This window comes from Piliocolobus tephrosceles, chromosome 9 (genome assembly GCF_002776525.5).
Source record: "Piliocolobus tephrosceles isolate RC106 chromosome 9, ASM277652v3, whole genome shotgun sequence".
Lineage (NCBI taxonomy): Eukaryota > Metazoa > Chordata > Mammalia > Primates > Cercopithecidae > Piliocolobus > Piliocolobus tephrosceles.
The window spans coordinates 110,461,192-110,481,982 of record NC_045442.1 but is presented as its reverse complement, the minus strand read 5'-3'; the positions used below and the strand labels follow the sequence as shown (position 1 = coordinate 110,481,982).

The 20,791-nt window shown below is 38.0% G+C and overlaps 1 protein-coding gene across 2 annotated transcripts in view; it reads right to left on the bottom strand.

Moving 5' to 3' along the window:
- The window catches only part of NEBL (nebulette), a 384,316-nt gene that overhangs the window by 91,012 nt on the left and 272,513 nt on the right, over nucleotides 1-20,791 (bottom strand). The window contains exons 3-5 of one of the 2 annotated variants that reach the window (XM_023223238.1): nucleotides 17,026-17,130; nucleotides 15,290-15,400; nucleotides 7,944-8,054 (exon numbers count right to left, since the gene is read on the bottom strand). The exons of the other annotated variant lie outside the window; for it this stretch is intronic. Coding sequence (XP_023079006.1) covers nucleotides 7,944-8,054; nucleotides 15,290-15,400; nucleotides 17,026-17,130 — 327 coding nt within the window. The remainder of the gene's footprint in view (nucleotides 1-7,943; nucleotides 8,055-15,289; nucleotides 15,401-17,025; nucleotides 17,131-20,791) is intronic. 2 annotated transcript variants of the gene reach the window in all.

Genomic DNA, 20,791 nt, shown 5'->3' with positions numbered 1-20,791 from the left:
GTACCCTATATGGTCTAAAAAGGGGAGGCATGAATAATCCATCCCTTGTTTAGCATATAATGAAGAAATAACCATAAAAGTGGGCAACCAGCAGCCTTTGGGGCTGTTTTGTCTATGGAGTAGCCATTCTTTTATTCTTTTACTTTTCTAGTAAACTTGCTTTCACTTTACGGACCCACCGTGAATTCTTTCTTGTGTGAGATCCAAGAACCCTCTCTTGGGGTCTGGATCAGGACCCATTTCCTGTAACACTAGGTTTGAGGGAAGCTCATCTGACATTTCTCAATACGTATTTGCTCCAATCTACCACCCATCAGAACTCAGGAAGAATAAAAAACGTAACACAGCAGAAGAGAGGCCTGGAGGTCAAAGTATGTGTATACATATATATTTTTTTCTATTCCTTAATAAATTCAAACCCTAAATGCTAACCATATTGGAACAATGGACTGGTCTTCACTCTTCAGTCTTCTCATGACAATGTGGTGCTCTATAAATCTTGTTTTGCATAAGGACAGGGAAAAGAAGAAATCATCAACTCAGCAGACATGTGAACTTGAGGGTCAATAATTGCTTTTACATTATTTTCCTTAATGTCTTGTTCCCGACTCTGTCTTCGGAGCATAGCAGAGAACAAACAAGAAGGAGGAAGAACAGGAGGAGGAGGGGGGAAAGAGGAGGTAAAAGGAAGAAAGATTAAAGAAGAAGAAAGAAGGAAGGAGGAGGGGAGGAAAATAAGAATAATAACAGTCTCCATTTCAGACTATTATGTACCATATTAAGGACTTAACACTCACTACCTCACTCATACATTTTTCAATGTATGACTGTTTGAAATTTTTCAAACAATCATATCAGTTAAAGTTTCATTTCCTTACTACTCATCTATTTCATTTATTTTCTTATTTTTATTAGAATAATTTTAGTAAATTCCACAAAGGAAATAACTGTAATTTTAACAAGCATTGTACTGATTCTATAAAATGCCTTAAAGAAAAATGATATTGTGACAAAATGTCGGTCTTTTCCTAGGAGAAAGTGGGATATTCCTCCATTTCTTTAAATATCTTATTATACCTTGCAATGAAGTTTCATCATTTTGTTCTATATGTCTGGCACTGGGCAAAGAAATTATCATATGATTATCATTTTTATACATTTATCTTGTACTCAAGATGATCCACTTTTTCCTTTTAATAGTGTAAACAGTATAGAGTCTTATCTGAAAATAGTGATCCTGGTTTCTCCCATAGGAACACCTAGAATTATTACCTTATATGCTTGATCTCTTCCTCTTGGCTTCTTTTCACTGAATTTATCTCTTTATTCTTTCTCATTTATCTAAGTCATTCTCCTATTTAATCCCTTTGTAGTGGACATGTGTTAAATTTTTTTGTCAGCCTAGGTTTTTTAATCTGGAAACAGCTCCCCCACCACTCCATGTGATTGGTGGGGCTCTGTTCAGCCTGCCTTCATGTTGACTTAGGCTGTCCAGTCAGATACCCCATCCATCTGGAAACCAGACAGACACGTAACCCAAGCAAGGCCAGAGTCATTTGAATGATCTGAGGCTGGAGGAGAAAGAGCTGCTCTTCTTTTCTCTGACATCGGCTGCTGTAAGGATGATTAAAGTTTGGAAACACCAGCTGCCACCTTGAATCCACAGAGAAAGCGCCTATATGAAAGTGTTATACACGTCCCAGAGCCCAGAGGTGGGGAGAGAAGAAGAGTTCTGGTAACACCGTGAAGCCTCCAGCCCACTTATGCCTGAAGACAGCTTGGATTTGCCAATCACATACACAACAGAATCTCATTTTTCCCTTGCACTAACTTGAAATAGATTGCTGTCACTAAATCTAGAGAGTTCTAACACAGCCTACATTTCACTTTTCTTTCTTTCTTTCTTTTTTGGAGATGGAATCTTGCTATGTCACCCAAGTTGAAGTGCAGTGGCATGATCTCGGCTCACTGCAACCTCCACCTCCTGGGTTCAAGCAATACTCCTGCCGCAGCCTGCTGAGTAGCTGGGATTACAGGTGCATGCCACCACACCCAGCTAGTTTTTGTATTTTTAGTAGAGATGAGGTTTATCATGTTGGCCAGGCTGGTCTCAAACTCCTGACCTCAAGTGATCCTCTCACCTTGGCCTCCCAACATGGTAGGATTACAGGCGTGAGCCACTGCACCCAGCCTCACATTTTCTATAGTGCCAAATCTGTTCTTTGTTACTTCCAACAAATATTTGAAGTCCATCAAAATCTCTCTCTGAATTTCTTTATCTTACCATATTCACTTTCACCCTGAGCTCATATTTTTATCTTATGTTATTCTCTTTTAATCTCAGCTTGTTCTCTCCTTATAATCCTTCCACTTCTGTTTCATAACAGCCATGTCTTTTGCACGTTCCCCATGCTCATGCAGAGTGTCCAAGGTGCCAGGCCATCCTTTTCTGCATCAATTCATTAAATCCTCACTTCATACCTGATGTGTCTTGACTCAACTGGGCTACATCAACACTCCCTTCTAAGGCTGGAACTACATCCTTCAGAATCCCTTTCCTTAAATAGTTCTGGGTTAGACATGGCCAGTAAGAGAAATGCATGTGAGATTTTGAAAGTGGACATGAAATAGACACCTTTATTCTGCAGGTATAGGCAGACACGCGTGCAGTCAGAGGATTCACAGTGGCCTTCCAGCAAGCTTTTTATACTCAGGCAACAGTGATTTGAGACTCTTTGGTAGGTGAGTTAATAAACCAGAGAAAAGCAAAACCTCCACAGACTCTCCTTGAAGTGAAAGTCAAGGAGATGACTTTCACTGGGAGATGAGAAGATTAAGACAGCTCAGGGATGGCAGCCTTGCAGGAGTGACAGCCAGCCAGCCAGCCAGCCGTGTGGGCTAAGGCCTACATGAGCAGACAGACCTTAAAGAAAACACATCCAGCTGACCCAGAACCCTTTGAAGGTTAAACTGATTCTTGGTGAGAAGAAAGGAAACAGAATATATAATCTTTTAAGTTTGTGGAACAGAGGCAAATCATGTAACTGGTATATACCAATAATCTTTAAGCAATGCTTCAACCCATCTCAAGAAAACCTTCGTCTTTAGCATAAACTCTCACATTAGAGAAGCCCTCCAGGTATCATCAAATAGGCATGTGGACTGCTAATTCCATTTCAAATGATGCTTACCTTTGTCTGGGCATGCTGTGGGTAAAAACCTACTAAATTATTAAATGGTAAATATCATTTTTCTGTAAGAGAATATAAGCCTTTTAAAGATAAGTAAACATAGGTTCAGATACTATTCAGAAGAGATAAAAAGTGTTCAATCTTCCAAAAGAAGGAGTAAACTGCAGAGTTATGGTCAGAATGGTTTATCCTTTAGGATTGCTGTCACTGTTTATAAATCATTCTATAGTTGATGAAAGTTGTCTTATTTTCTTATTCATGATTTAATTTTATCACCACCATAATCTTGTATAGAAGGCAAAATAAGTATTGCTAACTATTCTGTCTTAGAGATGAATAAAATACTAATATATCTAATTTTAATGCTAAATCCTAAAGCACCATTATTGTAAGTCTCATTGGGGAACCACATAGAGTCGTAATTGTTTTTCCAGTATCATTTTACTGATTTATCTTTAAGCTTTCTCACTTTCTGATGGAATAGAAATTGTCTACTGATAAGTTCTTATTAATTTTAAGAAAGTACATATATCATTCTTGAAAAGAACATTAAGTCTTTTATTTCCCACGCTGAATACTTCTTTCTAATACACATTGAATCGATTACCAATATGGTGTTTTGGAAAAGTTTACCACTCCAATTTCATCACAAGTCTGTATAGACCACATTACTTACAAAACTTAAAATAGAGTTTAAAATTTGTTTGACTTATTTCAGAACCGTTGGACTTCATGTCTCTGATAAGATTGATGAGAACTAATAATATAACTAGGGTTTTCATTATAAAAGTCTATCTTTAGGGGAAAGTCACGGGATAGAATATCTCCAATTTCTCTAATTACATTAGAAAAGTTTGGCAGGGGTATATCCCTTAAGGTACAAAAAGATTTCGGTTGGCTGTTTTTAATCATTTTCTGATTATAGTATTAGCAAGATAGGTTCAGGAACCTTTTGAATATGCCCTTCTGACCTAAACATTTCCTAATATAAATCTCATATTGATTTGGCCTTTTATAAATTGGACTTCCTTTAATTGTTTCAAATTAACTATGACGTCACCCTAAACTCCCAACTCACCCTTTAAAAACTGAAGGAGGACCAAATAGAACCAATAATGTATGCCAGCGACCTTGAAGATGGAGGCTCTTCTGTGAAGCCCTTTACGCATATTGTTTCATTTAATACTTGTGAGAATCTTCTGAGGTAGATATTGTTGTCCCCATTTTACAGATGAGAAAATAGAGATTTAGAGACATTAAGTAACTTGTCCGGGGTCATCTAGGCAACGTATGGCCAAGAAGCATTTTAACCAACGTCTGACTCCAAGTTCCTTTTCTATATGCTACTGATACAGGAGTTAAATTATTTAGGCAGATAGCAAGGGTAAGGAAGTCCTTGGTAAGGCTTTCCTTTTAATGAAAAGCAGCCCCAAAGTCATTTTCTTTTCTAACAAAGAGCAGCCTGTAAAATCGAGCTGCAGACGTACACAAGTGAGCTGGAAGCTTGAACGTGTGAATGTTGGCAGTTGTGCCAATAGGAAAAGGCTACCTGGGAGTAGGCATGTTCAAAATGGCAGTTCCATCTTCCCTTTTCCTTTCCAACCACATGTGCAGTAGGGAGCAGACAACAGGGAAACCGCCAGGCAAAGACTCCATTTGCATAGTGGGACTGGGGGGAGCAACCAGCTTCCTCACAGGCTACGTAAATGTCATACCTGGTCCAACCAACCTGTGGGCCCTATGTAAATCAGGAACCGGCTCCTCAAGCCCATCCATAAAATCCGGTGCACTCTGCCACAAGGCACAAGTCCCATTTGGGTGCACCTCTCTCTCACAAGAAAGAGAGCTGTTCTCCTTTCTCTTTCTTTTGCCTAGTAAACCTCCACTCCTAAACTCACTCCTTGTGTGTGTCCATGTCCTTAATTTACTTGACATGAGATGATGAACCTCAGTTATTACCCCAGACAATGACGCCACTTCACTACAGTGGAGGCTATTCTAAGAAATTTTTTTTTTACTGTTTGGAGATCATTCAATTTTGGGGTGGCACAAAAGACTACTGCCTCCAGAAAACTCTGCCCCTGGGAACTCCATTACTCAGAGGTGGAAATTAATCCATACAGTCACATGAGCCCTCTCCCTCATTCTCTTCTGCTTACTCACATTTCTAAAGGCACAAGAGAGAGAAATCCTGGTTCACTAAAAGATATTAGAAATCTGACTTGATTTTTGTGGAAACATAAAGTTAGGCAAAGATGCTGACTTCCATTGTCTTCAGGTGAATCAGATACACATATGACACACTTTTATTTTAAATTAAATGAAGTCATTTATAGCCATAGTGCAAAGTGACAGTCTGTATTATGAAAGGATAATTCTACTAGCAAATTCTCTGCAATGAGTTTCATTGGGCTGAACTTCTACAGGAGACAGGTTTATGGGAGATTGTCTTTTATAGAGATTCCATAGATCCACCCACGGAACCAAGAGATGTACTTTCAAGACCTATGTTTAAATTTCATATTGTAGGGACAACAAATGTATTATTCTAAGTGGCTTGACTCCAGAGGAATATCAACTACTTCACAGGTAGAATACAAATATAATTCTCACTTTAAATCTGAGTAAATAGTCTTAAACACTTTCTAAATCCTATTATATGTACAAACTTTGCATGCAAAGGTTGAGTCAAGTCGGCAGAGGAGTATAAGTAAACACAGCCTTCTCCCATAAGTACACAGTATTGAATGAAGGAGAAAAGGGCTTTATACTCTATTCCCTCAATCCCTCAATCAAAGACCTTTTAGAAGAAAAGGCAGAGTTAAAATAATAAGCCCAGTTCTATGATAAGGAACTTCCGTATTTGAATTTCATTGAATTATAGAGTTGGAAAGAGCCTCCCAGGGATCCGTGTAACAAGAGACCTCACCCCAGACCACCAGACCACCTTCTAACCCGTGGCCTTTTGTGTGAATTTAGTCTCTTCAGTGTTAAAATACTGGAAACTCAGGGTTTCTCTGCCATTCTTTCCTGCAGTGCATTTGAAATCTGAAGATAACCTATTTTGCTCCCCATTTTTAAAAACTGCATTTAAAACCTCGACTAATTGCCAGCGACCTTTAAGGTGGAAACAGCAAGGTGGAACAGAAAGAGCAGACTCAGCAGTTTGATTTCTTAGTCTCATTTTCCTCATCTACAAAATAAGAATCAGTACAGGGTTTTCATGAGAATTGGAAATGATCAAAGTCTTGGCATAGTTCCTGGTGCATGGCTGTGCTCAGTAAGTGGTAGTTATTATGATTATTACAGTCATCCTTAAGCAAACAGTTCTTATAAAGCATCCCCTTAAAAGAACCCTTAAAATAATTATAGACATGGAGCTTCTTCATCTCCTAGCAATCTCAAATTATCTTAGAAAAGTGCTCTGCTATTGGCATATGTTTGTATATTTGGGTTAAAAAGTAAAACGTCATTCCACTTTTTTACTTAAACATTGGCTTATTGCAATTTAATATCAAATAACAGCTGCCATTCTGCGAAAAACACTCGCACAGTGGGGCTATGGGGACACATGGTCAGCCAAGCACCATTCCATAAAGGGACTAAGTGGCAGAACAGACTCCATGTGAGATGACAACTGGACTTCCGGTACTTTTCCAAGAAAGGGAGTTTCTTGACCCAAAAAAGACAGGCACTTTATCTTAACTGATTTTAATGCATAAAGAACCTGACGAACAGTTCACACATTCCTTTTGGAGAGAAAAGTCAGGATGAGGAGATTAAAAAAAGCTTCCCCTACAATTCCAGGAAGAAATTACTCTTCTAGGCCACCGGGATGGTGGTGGTAATTGAGCAAATGCATGCAAACCTTGATGCAACTGCTAACTTTTACCAAAGAAGAAACTGATTTTCTACTGACTGATTTCCTCCATCTTGGCTTTAAAGTCAGCCATCTGGCATCTATTGCTGTCATATTTCCCATGGGTCTTAGGTTGGACCATTTGTTCTTACAAACATCCTAAAAGAAACCATAGGCCAGGCACGGTGGCTCACACCTGTAACCCCAGCACTTTGGGAAGCTGAGGCAGGTGGATCACAAGGTCAGGAGCTGAAGACCAGCCTGGCCAAGATAGTGAAACCCTGTTTCTACTAAAAATAGAAAAATTAGCCAGGTGTGGTTGTGGGCACCTATAATTCCAGCTACTCGGGAGGCTGAGGCAGAGAACTGCTCGAACCCGGGAGGCACAGGTTGCAGTGAGCCGAGATCACACCACTGCACTCCAGCCTGGGTGGCAGAGCAAGGCTCTGTCTCAAAAAAAAAGAAAAGAAAAGAGAAAACAGTAGTGGGTACAATATAGCTGGTGTTAGTGAATGATCCGACTGTGTGCCATTGATTCCTGATGTCCTTTCTTCCAATTCTTCTGTGATTCTAGACTTAGAAGCCATGAGCTTCAGCATCAAGTCAAGGAAGCTCTGGAAATGCTTGATAACCCAATAGGTCTAAAGAATCTACATTTGTCTCGTACAAAGCAAAATTCCAATGCCTGAAAGGACCCGATAACATAAAGGTATTGGGCAAGGTGTTAATGACTGTGGATAGAATAATTCAGATGTACCTCTGACTGATAAGAAATATTAAAGTATTTTTTGAATAGGGCTGTTGTAATATTTAAATTTCAGCAAAATAATCATAAGCCTTGATATGACTTAACTACAATTCACTGGAAAATCATGAGAAATGAGCTTCCTTACATTACTCTGGTGTTTATTGACCTCCATGGCATGTTTGACCTCAGGAGGCTCCTTCATGTGGGCATAATCTGAGAATCCTTTGGCAGCATCATGTTTCTGCTTGTAGGCCACCTGAAAAACACAAATAATTGTTAGTCCCATTTAGAGGTGTACAAATTCTTGCCTGCTAAATTTCAGTGTTTTGCAAGGACTTTATATATTTGAATGCCACCACTGATAGTTAATTTGCCTAAATCTCTGTAACAAGACAGTATCCACAATGCATTCATCTTTGTGCTTCTGTTCAGATTCCTAATTCTAACTCTTTGTTGTTTATTTCAAAATGTCCTTGACCAAAGATGGAATTTCCATTTTTATTCTTCTAGCTTAAACCTTGGGTGCAGTTTTGGGAAAACCTCCACATCCAAGAGCTTTCTGGGGTATAGATGTCAAAGATTTAAATCTTGGTAAAACAACTAAGTAGAGGGGAATTATGGGATATTTGAAAGTAAACTGTTAGTTTTCAAATGATTGGGTCTGATTTTATGTAGGCACAGCTGTAAGATAACATAAGCTTCATCAAATGCACAAACCTTTGGGAGAAAATATAGCATGCAGGCAAAATTCTCAGATATGTCAAGTCTTGGCCTCCACTAGGGAAATGGACCAATGCCATCCATAACCACTATGTTGAATTTCCTCCATACTAGGATGGAGAGGGGATATGAGAAAGATATCTCAGAAGTAGATGTAACCAAACTCAACCACAAAGTTGGAAATTAAAGAGGAACCCAAAGACAGAAACCAAGTTATCCCCTTGGTCTCCATTGATATTATTAACCTATTTATTTCCTTCATAATGTTTAATTACTTTGTTTAGTTTATGTATAATTACTTATCCGTCTTCCCTTACTAAACACAACTGTTACGTTCACTGAATCCTCAGAACCCAGAGGAGTGCCTGGCACAAAATATTGCTCAGTGAATGAATAAATAAATAAATGAATAGCTAAAAGAATGAGAATAAAATAATAACAAATGAAGGACAGAAAGGCAATATTAATTTTAAAATATATTAAAAGTTTAATACTAAAAGGATGTTAAATGGAGTTGGAATTACTTGACATGAGAAAAATGGCAACTTAAGAAAGAAAAAGTAGGTTGGGCTCAGTGGCTCATGCGTGTAATTAGAGAAGTCAAAGAGCGAGACTTGATCATGACAAAGTGAGGCCCCCATCTCTACAAAATATCAAAATGAAACCAGGTATGGTGGCACATGGCTGTTGTCCCAGCTACATGGGAGGCTGAGGCAGGAGGACTGCCTGATCCCAGCAAGTCGAGGCTGCAGTGAGTCATGGCATTCCAGCCTGAGTGATAGGGTAAGATCCTGTGACAGAAAAGAAAAGAAAAGAAGAGAAGACAAGAGAAGAGAATAGAAGAGAAGAGAAGAGAAAAGAAGGAGAAAGAAAGTAAAGAAAAAAAGAAAGAAAAAAGGAAAGAGAAGGAAGGAAGGAGAGAAAGAGAAGGGAAGAGAAGAAAGAAAGGAAAGGAGAAAAGAAAGAGAAGAGAAGAGAAGTGGAAACTGAAGGAAATGAAAGGAAAGGAGAAAGAGAAAGAAAAAGAAAAACTAGAACAGGCTTTACTAACAACAAAACAAGATCTAGTTTTCAATGCAAAGAATATATAAAATTAAACTTAAGGAGAAAGTTTTTACCAATATGAGCTCCTTGAGTGCACGCCTATCTCACACATCTTTTTATCCTGTGCCTATCATAGTGAATGACAGAGTAGAAATGCAATAAATGTTTAATGAACAGATGAATAAATGAGTTTACTAAACTTTCTTGTGAGCTTAAACCCTTCATTGGCTTTTATAAACAGTATTAACCACCCATTCAACTTGGATAATAAACCTATTTAAAGGATTAATGTGATCATTGTAAGTCTGATTTTTACAACTAAAGTCATTGAATCTTGTCATCCAAAAAAAATGTCATCCGGTATAACTATCAATGTTTAAATCCCCTCTCTGGACAGACCCCCATCTAGTTTTTCAAAAACTTCCACTGAAAGAGAACTCAACCGGGCCACCACGGTCTCTAAACTCTGAAAGCTCAGGTTAAAAGTTCCTTCTCTACTGAAACCCCAGTCCATCTCCCCCTACCTGCATCTATGTGGCCATATGAAAAGAGCCTAGTTCATGAGACAGAGCTTCCAATGTGGGAAGACAGTCGGCAATGACTTGTTCCTCCAGACTCACAGTATGGATTAAAGGGCTGTACTCCTGAACGCCTTACATGCTCTCTTCAGCCCAAATCCCAATTTATCAATCTCTTTCTTAAGGTGCTCACAATGGTCGGACCAATCTTAATTAGAACTGTTAGATTTAATCCCGGTTATCACCTCCCCCGTGCTAAACGTTATTAACATATCCAAAGATCACAATATTTTTCTTTTGATAGCTATGCTGAGACTTCTGTCAACTGATAACTTTAAGTCTTAAGTCTTGCCCAGCCATATTTCTGCCTCAAATCCTGAGGATTTGGTTGGTTACCGGGACTCAGAAGCAGCACCTCACGTTGTTCTAGGGATAATTCATCTTGTTAAAGTCTGTCCATCGATATACTCCATCAAGATATCTCCCTCTGGAGACTGCATCTTTACATTTTCACCAATTAATTATGTTAAGCAGGGAACCCTTTAAAAACCTCCATTCAGGTGGAGAAAGTCCATTATCTCAGTTCTATTACACCCCGTGTTATAACTCAGAGGTAGGGGAAGAAGGAGATTAATGGGTACCCAAGTCTATAAAGCCAAGGAAAAACTTCTATGAGATTTGCTCCTTCGTCTTAAATGAAAAGAACTAGTATATGCCTATTTCCTTTTTCATGGTTGCCTGGTTTATTTTGTACTTCAGACCTGCTATCATATACTTGTGACTAGATAAATGTAACACAATGCAGCTGATCATTTTGTGGGTTATCATAGAAATGATGAGTCATCAAGCACAATTTTAAAAAGCACTCTTTCTTAAAAAGGCTATGTAATTTTCTACTTGCAGCATTAAAATCGTCATTTCATTTATAGCCGCTACTAAGTACCACTTTAGAATTAAGATTACATCAAATTGGAGGGAGCTGAACTTTAATTTATCATATTAATTTTCTTTCTTAAAATAGCTAATGGAAAATTGTGTCAAGCTAATAAATTTGCTGATAAATTTGATTTCTTAGGATTTGTCATTATTGCATGGCATTTCCCTACATTAATGCTGTTTTCTTCATATTTTGAGAACTTAGATTGCCATGTTATTAGGAACCTGGAGACAGGAGTCCACTTGCAATAGTCATATACACTTTATGTTTATATAAGTGATAAATACATTTATTTTACATTTTTGATCTTACAGCATATTTTATATTTCATATGTATACAGATAAAATGTACATTTATGTTTAACTTACAGAATTTTTTGGCATTTACTTATTTATTCATTTATTTTAGAGATGGAGTCTCACTATGTTGCCCAGGCTGGTCTTGAACTCCTGGGCTCAAGAGATCTGCCCGCCTAGGCCTTCCAAAGTTCTGGGATTACAGGCATGAGCCACAGCACCTGGCCAAATGTGGCACTGAAATTGGGGGTTTTACAGATGCCCTGAAGCTTCTCCCTGCCCTCGCTTTCAGAAAATTCACAGATCTTTAATTAAAGTTTACGGGCCAAGGAGGTCAAGAATGAAAATTAAAAATAATGGCTTTGCCTCTGAAAAGTATGATTTATTTGGCTCCTTAACTCTACTTGATGGTTATTTCTAACAACATAGCATAGGATGCTACAAAGACGATCAGAACAATAACATAACTTACATTACATTTTATGTGACACAGGTAAATACGCTTTTATTCCCACAGCATAGACACCTCTGAACTTCTGAAACAGAATCCTGCGACCACTGCGGATGACACATAGACTCTCATTAAGCTGCAGTTCCAATGCCTGAGTAGCCTGAATTGCTTCTATGATAAGGCATTATTTAGCCTTTGTGCCTGAAACAGCCCTGATGAGAAGGATCTCGCCACCTCATGGCATGGTCCATTTCATTCTCAGAAGCTTTCTTTGTAATCTGTGCTTACAAAATTGTTAACAGGGGATAGCTAATAAAATGGCCTCCTAAAAACTCTACATTTCTGTCTTTTTCTGGCATTTCTTCCTTTCAGGCATTTTCTGTAAGCGTTCATCAAGCTAACTTTACCGTATCATTCTAGTTTCAATTTAAGCATCTGAGAGTGTTTGCAAATTGACTTTAAGATAATAGTTTGTTTTAATAATTTGTCAAAAGTTGAAGAGACTTTTCATTAGAACCCAGAATGTCATTAAATTTCTGAATTCATCCAATACTCCAATTTAGGATATCACAAATCTGATACTATTTGGACACAGTAAATGTTTAGTTGTTTAATTATCACAGACATTGTCAAATAGTTCTTCTACTTTCTTGCCCCTCTTGTTATTAGGCAAACTCTAAGAATCACAATTTTAACAATAATAACATTGATGTACGTAAATCTAAAGAAATGTTATGACAGTTACATAAATCTTTGAAATAGCTACCTTATCCAGAATCCAGGTTTTTCTTTATTAACAAGTTCAGTGACTAATTACAACAATGGAAAGCAATGCTAGAAAGTGAGTGCATATGTATCTTTCCCAGTGGTGTCTATTTTAGTATAGGATAACATGCTAACAATGTTAGTGGGAACCTATTCTGACAAATGATAGATTCCAAAATATACAACCTGGATTATTTTTCATGTTAAGTTCTATGTGGCAGGGATTTGTGTATTATAGACCTATTTATGCTATAAGAAGTTGAGAGCTATTGTGTGCTTCCAAAGAAATGAGGATGCAAATGTCGGAAAAGTTACCTTCCCAAGGAAGTATAAAAGCAATAATAGATTGTTTTCCTTTTCTTTCTTTATTGCTTAATTGTTGCTTGTCACATATCAAGTGTTGAGTTGTAATTATCTGCTTTTTAAAGTAACCCACATTATCAGCAAGTGCTTAGGTGGCCAGATATTGGCAGGAAAAATAAAGGGCATATTAGTCACAGTCACCCATGCAGAACCTTGACATCATACATTTTAAGCTGCATGTTGCATAACTGAGATTAGTTTACTGCCAAGTCAGGTACACAGTGAACATTTAAATTTGTAATAGTGAAATACTTAAAGGTGTTCTGCAAAGAATAACTATGCTCAGCACTTTTCAAGAGTAATGTATTTTCAGACTACTTAAAAATAGCTAATGCATGCTGTGCTTAATACCTAGGGGATGGGTTGATATTAAATAGGTGCAGCAAATCACCATGGCACACATTTACCTATGTAACAAATCTGCACATGCGGCACATGTACCCCAGAACTTAAGATAAAAAAAAATTTAAAAATAAGATTATCTAGGTATCTCTACTTAAAAAGATTCTGGGGAAAGGTGCGGCACAGTGGCTCACACCTGTAACCCCTGCACTTTGGGAGGCTGAGGTTGGCAGATCACCTGAGGTCAGGAGTTCGAGACCAGCCTGGCCAACATGGCGAGACCCTGTCTCTACTAAAAAAAAAAACACACACACACACAAATTAGCTAGGTGTGGTAGTGTGCGCCTGTAATGCCAGCTACTCAGGAGGCTGAGGCATGAGAATAACTTGAACCCGAGAGGCAGAGGTTGCAGTGAGCTGAGATCAAGCCATTGCACTCCAGCCTGGGTGAGCAAGCAAGACTCCATGTGAAAAAAGAGAGAGAGATTCTGGGGAAATTCTGGGGAAAGAAGTAAACTTACTTAAATAAGAAAAAGAGGGTTGGAAATGGTAGGAAAAATATAGCATAGTGTGTGGTTAAAAACCTAGACTCTGGGGCCAGACTGCCCATATTCACGCACCGGTGCTGCCATTTACTGGCTGTGCCACTTTGGTCAACTGACTTAACCTCTCTGTGCTTCAGTCTCCACAACTCTAAACTGGGGACACCTCATTGGGTTGTCGTGAGGACTGACTGGCATAAATACACGTGAAATGCATAGAACAACTTCTGTGTGTTTACTATTATTAACCTAATATGTGAAATGAAGAAATACAAACTATGTAAAAGGAAGCATATCCTTGGAAAGAAAACTTCAAAATTCCACAAAATCCATGTTACGAGTATTTACTGAGCACTCTCTGTGTGCCCGGAACTCTTCCGAGACCAGAGCAAGGAACAAGACAGATGAGGTCCCTGCTCTTGTGTAGCTGAGAGAGCTAAAGAATAGATTAACAAAATAACGTCCCCAAATTTGATTGTTCTGTGAAGAAAACACAACATTAAGATGAACCAGAAAGAGGTGAAACATTCTATTTAGAAATTCTGTTTTAGGAAATGCAATAGATTAAGAATGCCTTATGTGTTGATACGCTACAAAGAGAAAATTACTCTTAAACCCTTCTGGATTCAAAATGAGTTTACATGATGACAATTCTTAAGTTCCTCTGCAACTGGCAATCACCAAATTGTAACTTCCACCTGATGGGGGCTCTTTTTGGTAGCCTGAGATATCCTAAAGGAAAAACACAATCCACAGAAAAGGAAATTCAGGGACCACTTGTTTAATTGATGAAGCAGATCTGTAGATACTGAATTTAACCATTATCTTTTTTTTTTTTTTTTTTTTTTTTTTGAGACAGAGTCTTACTCTGTTGCTGTAGCTGGAGTGCAGTGGCATGATCTTGGTTCACTGCAGCCTCAACTTCCCAGGCTCAAGCAATCCTCCCACCTCAGCCTCCTGAGTAGCTGGCACCACGGGTATATGCCAACGCATGGCTAATTTTTGTGTTTTTGGTAGAGACCAGCTTTTGCCATGTTGCCCAGGCTTGTCTTGAACTCCTGAGCTCAAGCAATCTACCCACCTTGGCCTCCTGAAGTACTGGGATTACAGGCCTGAGCCAGACTGTCCAGCCCCATTATCTCTTTATGTGGCTTTTGGCAAGCTATTCAAATATTCTCTACTTAGGGATCATATATGAAATTAGAGAATAGTTTAATATTTACTATGAGAATTTCATCCATGTAAGCTGTCTAAATGAGATTAAGATTTGCTCTATAAACTGCGTTGAAAGGGACTCAGAAAACAGTAGCACGTGACTGACATAAACCTGCATGTCCTTTTCATTTTCTGCAGTTTCAACAGCAACTACTGACAGCACATTAATCAGTCGCTTTCAACTTTCATTTGGTATTTAACACCCATGATGAAGACATTTTATTAAAATGCTAAGTAACTTTTTTCCAGTTATATGTTTTAGCTACATAATTATGAGACACTTTAGAAAAACCCCACCTCACTCTGGAGCTGTGTAACTTCTCTTGCAAAAACACTGTCAATTGTGGCTGGCATCCGCTTATAAAGAGAATTAGAAAGATCTGCTTTAATGGTGCCTTTATATTTTGCCTGGGGGAAAAGAACAGGAAAAAAATTAATAAACTTCCATTTTTTAAAATTGTGAATTTAAGAAGAAAAGAAGAAACTTTCTTCCAAAACAGAATTGATTTTAAAATCTGCAGACCATTTTAATTTTAGATACTGGAGCTGACAAACATATTCTGAAGAGATAGAAATAAATCCAATTTATCATAGAGAACGCTTTCAATGAGACATGCAAGGACATAATGGCTGTCTTTCTATTTAAACACAAGCACATTTCTAAAAGTAAATCTATTTGTGTATATTGACAGTTTCATGCTGGATGAGTGAGCAAGCAATTCGAGTTGTTCCAGAAAATACAAGTCGTTAGAATCTACTATCTAGAACTTGACAAAGGACAGTGTTCTTTTATTCAGGTCTTCTCAGCCTCCTCCTGCTCCAGGGGGAGGGTGGAGTGCTTTTTTGTTGTTTATGTGCCTACCCACCTCTAACCGGCACTGTCTGTAAGCCATCTCAATCACTACTCCAAAGACAAACACTCTTTCCTCTTGGGAAAACTAAGGTTCAAGGGAACACAACAGATTGCTCATTTCCAATATTTTGCTCTGCAATTAACTCCTTCAGGAAACATAATCAATAATTGAGAACATCAAGTATTTATCTGCACAGGATAACGGAACATAGCTAAGACAAACAAACTGTGTTCTTCCATTATCTGCAGACGAGTTCCTGATGTTCTTCCTGCTCAGAGCTAGATTTGAGTATTGATTTATTGAGCACAGATCCTGTGCAAGCCTTCTGCTACCACACGCTTTGGATTCTGGTACTTAATGAAATAAAATGTACTGATTTCATTCCAAATTGTTTCGCATTAGCAGAAATAATCCCAAGAACATCCAGTTGATCTTTTTCCAACATAATTTATGAAACACTAGAGGTCAGTCATTTACAACACAATTTCATTCCTTTTCTTTTCAAACGTATTTCTTCTAAGTGATCTATTCACAGACTACAGTAATGCCTCATCACAGAAATCATCATCATTAACATTATGCTTTACAATGCAACATAAACTGTAGCTCCAAATGCTTTCAGAAAGAAACTACATAATTTTTCAGCTGGAAAATGAACGTAGCGTATTCCTCAGTCTGTGGTTTCATAATAGGTATCACTGTTGAACTGAATTTTATCCTACTCCAAAATAGTTTAAATTCATTCAACATTATTTATCAAAGATACTACATTTTAGACAACTGGTAAATCTTATTTATTTCCAAAATGATATTCAATCATTTATCTCTAATATATCTATTAGGAAACAAAATAATGGAACTTCTAAAGTGAACCGTTGTGCCAGTGCTTTCTACTTATTGAATAAAAAGATGCCTTTTCAAGAGAAATTGTATATACATAAGGAAGATTTAGAGTCAAAATATAGACATGTATAATAAAACATATAAACCATATAGTAAAATATGTCAATCTATACGAGTTAAATGACAGAGCATCGCATTAGATAATTATGTAGCTATTACTAACATTCAATAGTGCTTTTGAAAATATTATTTGCCATCTCTTTAATGCACAGACTTTCATCTATATAAAAAGAAAAAGAAAAATGCAAGCCAGTTTGCAAGCTTTTGATACCTTACCTCAGAAATAAAAGCACCAATATTTTTTACATGGTTCAGCATAGGAGTGTCAGTCACAAATGTACACTTATCCTTGGACTTTTTAAACTCTTCTTTATAATGGATCTAAAAAAGAGAATGATTTACATAAGAAGAGAAAAAGAAAAACAATTCTAATGGCCTTTTTTGAATGAGAATTAGGTCGATAAAGTCCATTTACTGAAGTAAATACTCAAATGTGAAAGGGGCCTCAAAACAAGCCAAGTTAAATAAACGGATATCCAGCACCGGATTGCAAAGATGATGAGGCACAGTGAGGAAAGACCATTCTTTAGATAAGCGAGGGTCCAGTTAAGCATCAACACCCCGGATGATGGGTCCTGTTTACCCAGCCTGCCCAGTGCAATTAGCAAGCATATGCCATCTCACTCCTACAAGTGTCCTGGTGTTTTGTTGCTTTTAAGCCTTGACACTTAAGCCTTTGGCCAAACAGAAACATAGCTGCCTACCTCAAGGTAGAAAATAAGTAGTCAGCATGGCAGATGTGACCAATTAAGAAGTAGAGGCAGAAATCAAATGGGGATCAATATTAGCATTACCACCTAGACATGTTTGATTAGAGGAAGAGGCTTAAATTGTGGCCACCGTGGGCTTCCTGTTACTAATTCCTCCCAATTTATGAGCATCCATAGGTTTCCAATCCTCCTCCCCAGCGCAGAGAAGTGCCGAACCTACCCAGAAGGCTTGCTATGTGGTAGAGATCATTCCAGAATGCCTTCTTGCTGGAGATCAGCAAGAGAAAGCCCAGTGAGGCTTAGCCAAGCCTGCTCATCTCTTCTCTACAACTCACAAGTCAAATGACTCACTCTCTTCCCCTTTGGGGAGAGGCCAGAATTGTTAGGCTGGGGGAAGACCCAGGTTGACATTTTAGACCAAAAGAAGTCAGGAAATGTGGAGAAGGACCTAAAATACAATCACACTGTCACACTAATTGCTGCACAATCTGGAAACTGGGAGGCAAAACGATGACTCGTTGAGAAGATGGAGGTAATTTGCTAAAAGTTGTATCACTCTGTAATATAGTCATGTTTACCCTCCCAAGACCATAAATACTTAGACTGGAAAAGTGTTCCTGTTTCAGATGATAAATTATATGTTCTCCCTAATTATAACCCAAAAGTGGAGTTGAATTGCATATATTACCTGGTTCTTAGAAGACGTGAATAATATTGATGTTATACACTAATGGTACATGGAGATTTTCCCATATGCAAACCTGATTTGAGGGGCATTACTTAACCTGCGGTACAACTAGATACGGATTAAGTGAAGTTCTTTCAAATTGCCATATTGCACTGCTGTGACTCTTGGATATCAGATGCCTACCACATTAAACATTTGCTTTATTCATGAAATCAACATGAGAACATATTTATCTTATCTGAGCACTAAATTACTTTTTTTTCTTCTCAGAGATTAGCCATAATTTTAGGTTCCTGCAAATCACCCTCCTCAGCCACTAGTAATTAAACTGTTAATGGCAGTATGATAAATAGTAGGCTATTTTGATCATACGGAAAAAAAAGTATCTCCGTTATATAATTAAGTGTGAGAGAAAATAGCCTATCATTAGGCTTAAGTTTGACTCATTATTTTTATCTTTTGCCACCATCTATTCCCCATCACATTCACATTCTTCACTGCAGTGGTATGTGCTTGTGGCTACAGCCTCCTGATAACGTCTGACACATGCAGAATGTTCAGGACAGGAGGACTGGATAAGGGTGAGGTATTTACTTCTTCTGTTAGGCAGACAAATAGTTCAGTCTTAATTGTGGACTGTATTTTTTTTTTTTTCCCTTGGGTCTTTATTAAAAAGATACATATATTTGTATATTTTAATTGAAGGTACATTTAAAATTTAAGATCCTTTACAATTGTACAATTCAAGAGAAATTGTAAAATTTGTTACAAGTAACACACAATCACATGTGATTTCAAATGAATTGTGCAATATAAATGACAATAAGCAAAGAATCTTAGATTTTTAAATATTTAAGGAATATTTATATAAATAATAGTTACATATTAGTAGCCTTCCTATGCCAAGGTAATAGGAAATGATCACTGAAAGGGAACTATATTGGTCAATGAAATAAATCTTAGGTAACCTAAAAATCACTGAATAGATGGCTATATTTTATTACAACCATGTCTACATCTTACAATCTTGGGTTGACACCACCTATTGGATAGACTTACTGGCCACTCCCATTGTCTCCTATTAAAAGAGCCCAGATGGATTAATGAGAGCAGCCAGGCTCCTGCCCCAGTCCCAGAGGAAAAACTGATCTAAACCAGGCATGGTCATGCCATTCAGTGTTTGGCCTGGGGACGCCACAAGCTCTGCGACTTTAGTGGAAATCTTCCCAGAAGTGCTTCTAGCATTTCTGGTATAAAGGGAGAGATGCTGCACAACCCTTTGACACTCTGTCTTCCACCTTTTCCTTTCTCAGTCACAGGGAAGGCAGCGGCAATGATGCATTACCAAGGAATAAGCCACCATACTAATGACGACAGAATAGAAGGAAAGGAGCCTGGGAGACTGATAACATCCATAGTATCCAGACTGAACTACCTACCTCCAGGCTCTATGTGTGGCAGCTAGGGAAACAAAAACTTACTTGTTAAGTCATTGTGTTAGAGCTTTCCTGTTTTTACAGTCATCCGCACTCCTAACCAATACACAAAACTCATTTTCACACTGAAAAACAAAAAGGGCAAAATTGATGACTTCATGATCATTAAGATGTCCCAAACATTGACCTTCTCTTTTGCCCTTACCCACGAATCCCACAATGTCTCCATTAGAGTTAGGATGAATTTAGTGCAGGGTCGCTTCCTCCTCCTGGCCAAGTTTCTTTGAATGAGTATGAGATTAGCTAAAGGCTGAAATCGGATGACAGACATGGAGATGTTTGAGGCTCTTTCCTTTCACAAGCATTCTTTTTTTCTTTTTTATACTTTAAGTTCTAGGGTACATGTGCACAACGTGCAGGTCTGCTACATATGTATACATGTGCCGTGTTGGTGTGCAGAGAAATGCAAATCAAAACTACAATGAGATACCATCTCACACCAGTTAGAATGACAATCATTAAAAAGTCAGGAAACAAAGGTGCTGGAGAGGATGTGGAGAAATAGGAACACTTTCACAAGCATTCTTAACTGAGAGTATCTGGAAAGCCTTTTCACAAGTGAAATCATACAAATTAAATTCAATAAACCATGGTAGAAAGAATTATGGCTCCATTATTATTTAACTGGGCTGGTCATAGCTAAGGTCACTCTCCCAGGTTTTCTGATATCATCTAAGCTTTCTCTGGAGGAGTAACCATAGAATTTAATGTTTTTGGCATTGAAAGGATTTACCCGCAACAACGTTCATTTGCCTGGAAAATATTCTTCCTGCTGCCATGCAGATGAACACCCTAAAGAGCCTTGAACTAAACGAGGAGTGAGAGGCTGCATGCAGGTGTGGTTCACCTGCTCTGTGGAAGGCTCTTTCTGCCTAATTTATAAGAAACATACAAAAGATTCCCTTTTGCCCAATCTTTTTTATGACTCCCCATCAGAAGGCTACTAGATCCATGATTCTGAGTGCTCAAGAGAGTGGATAGGTTTAACTTAGTCAAGGAATTGATTAGATATTGTTAGATTAGACTAACAGGACTAAATATGAGAGAAAGTATATCTGCGAGAATACATCTGAGAAAATAATAGCATT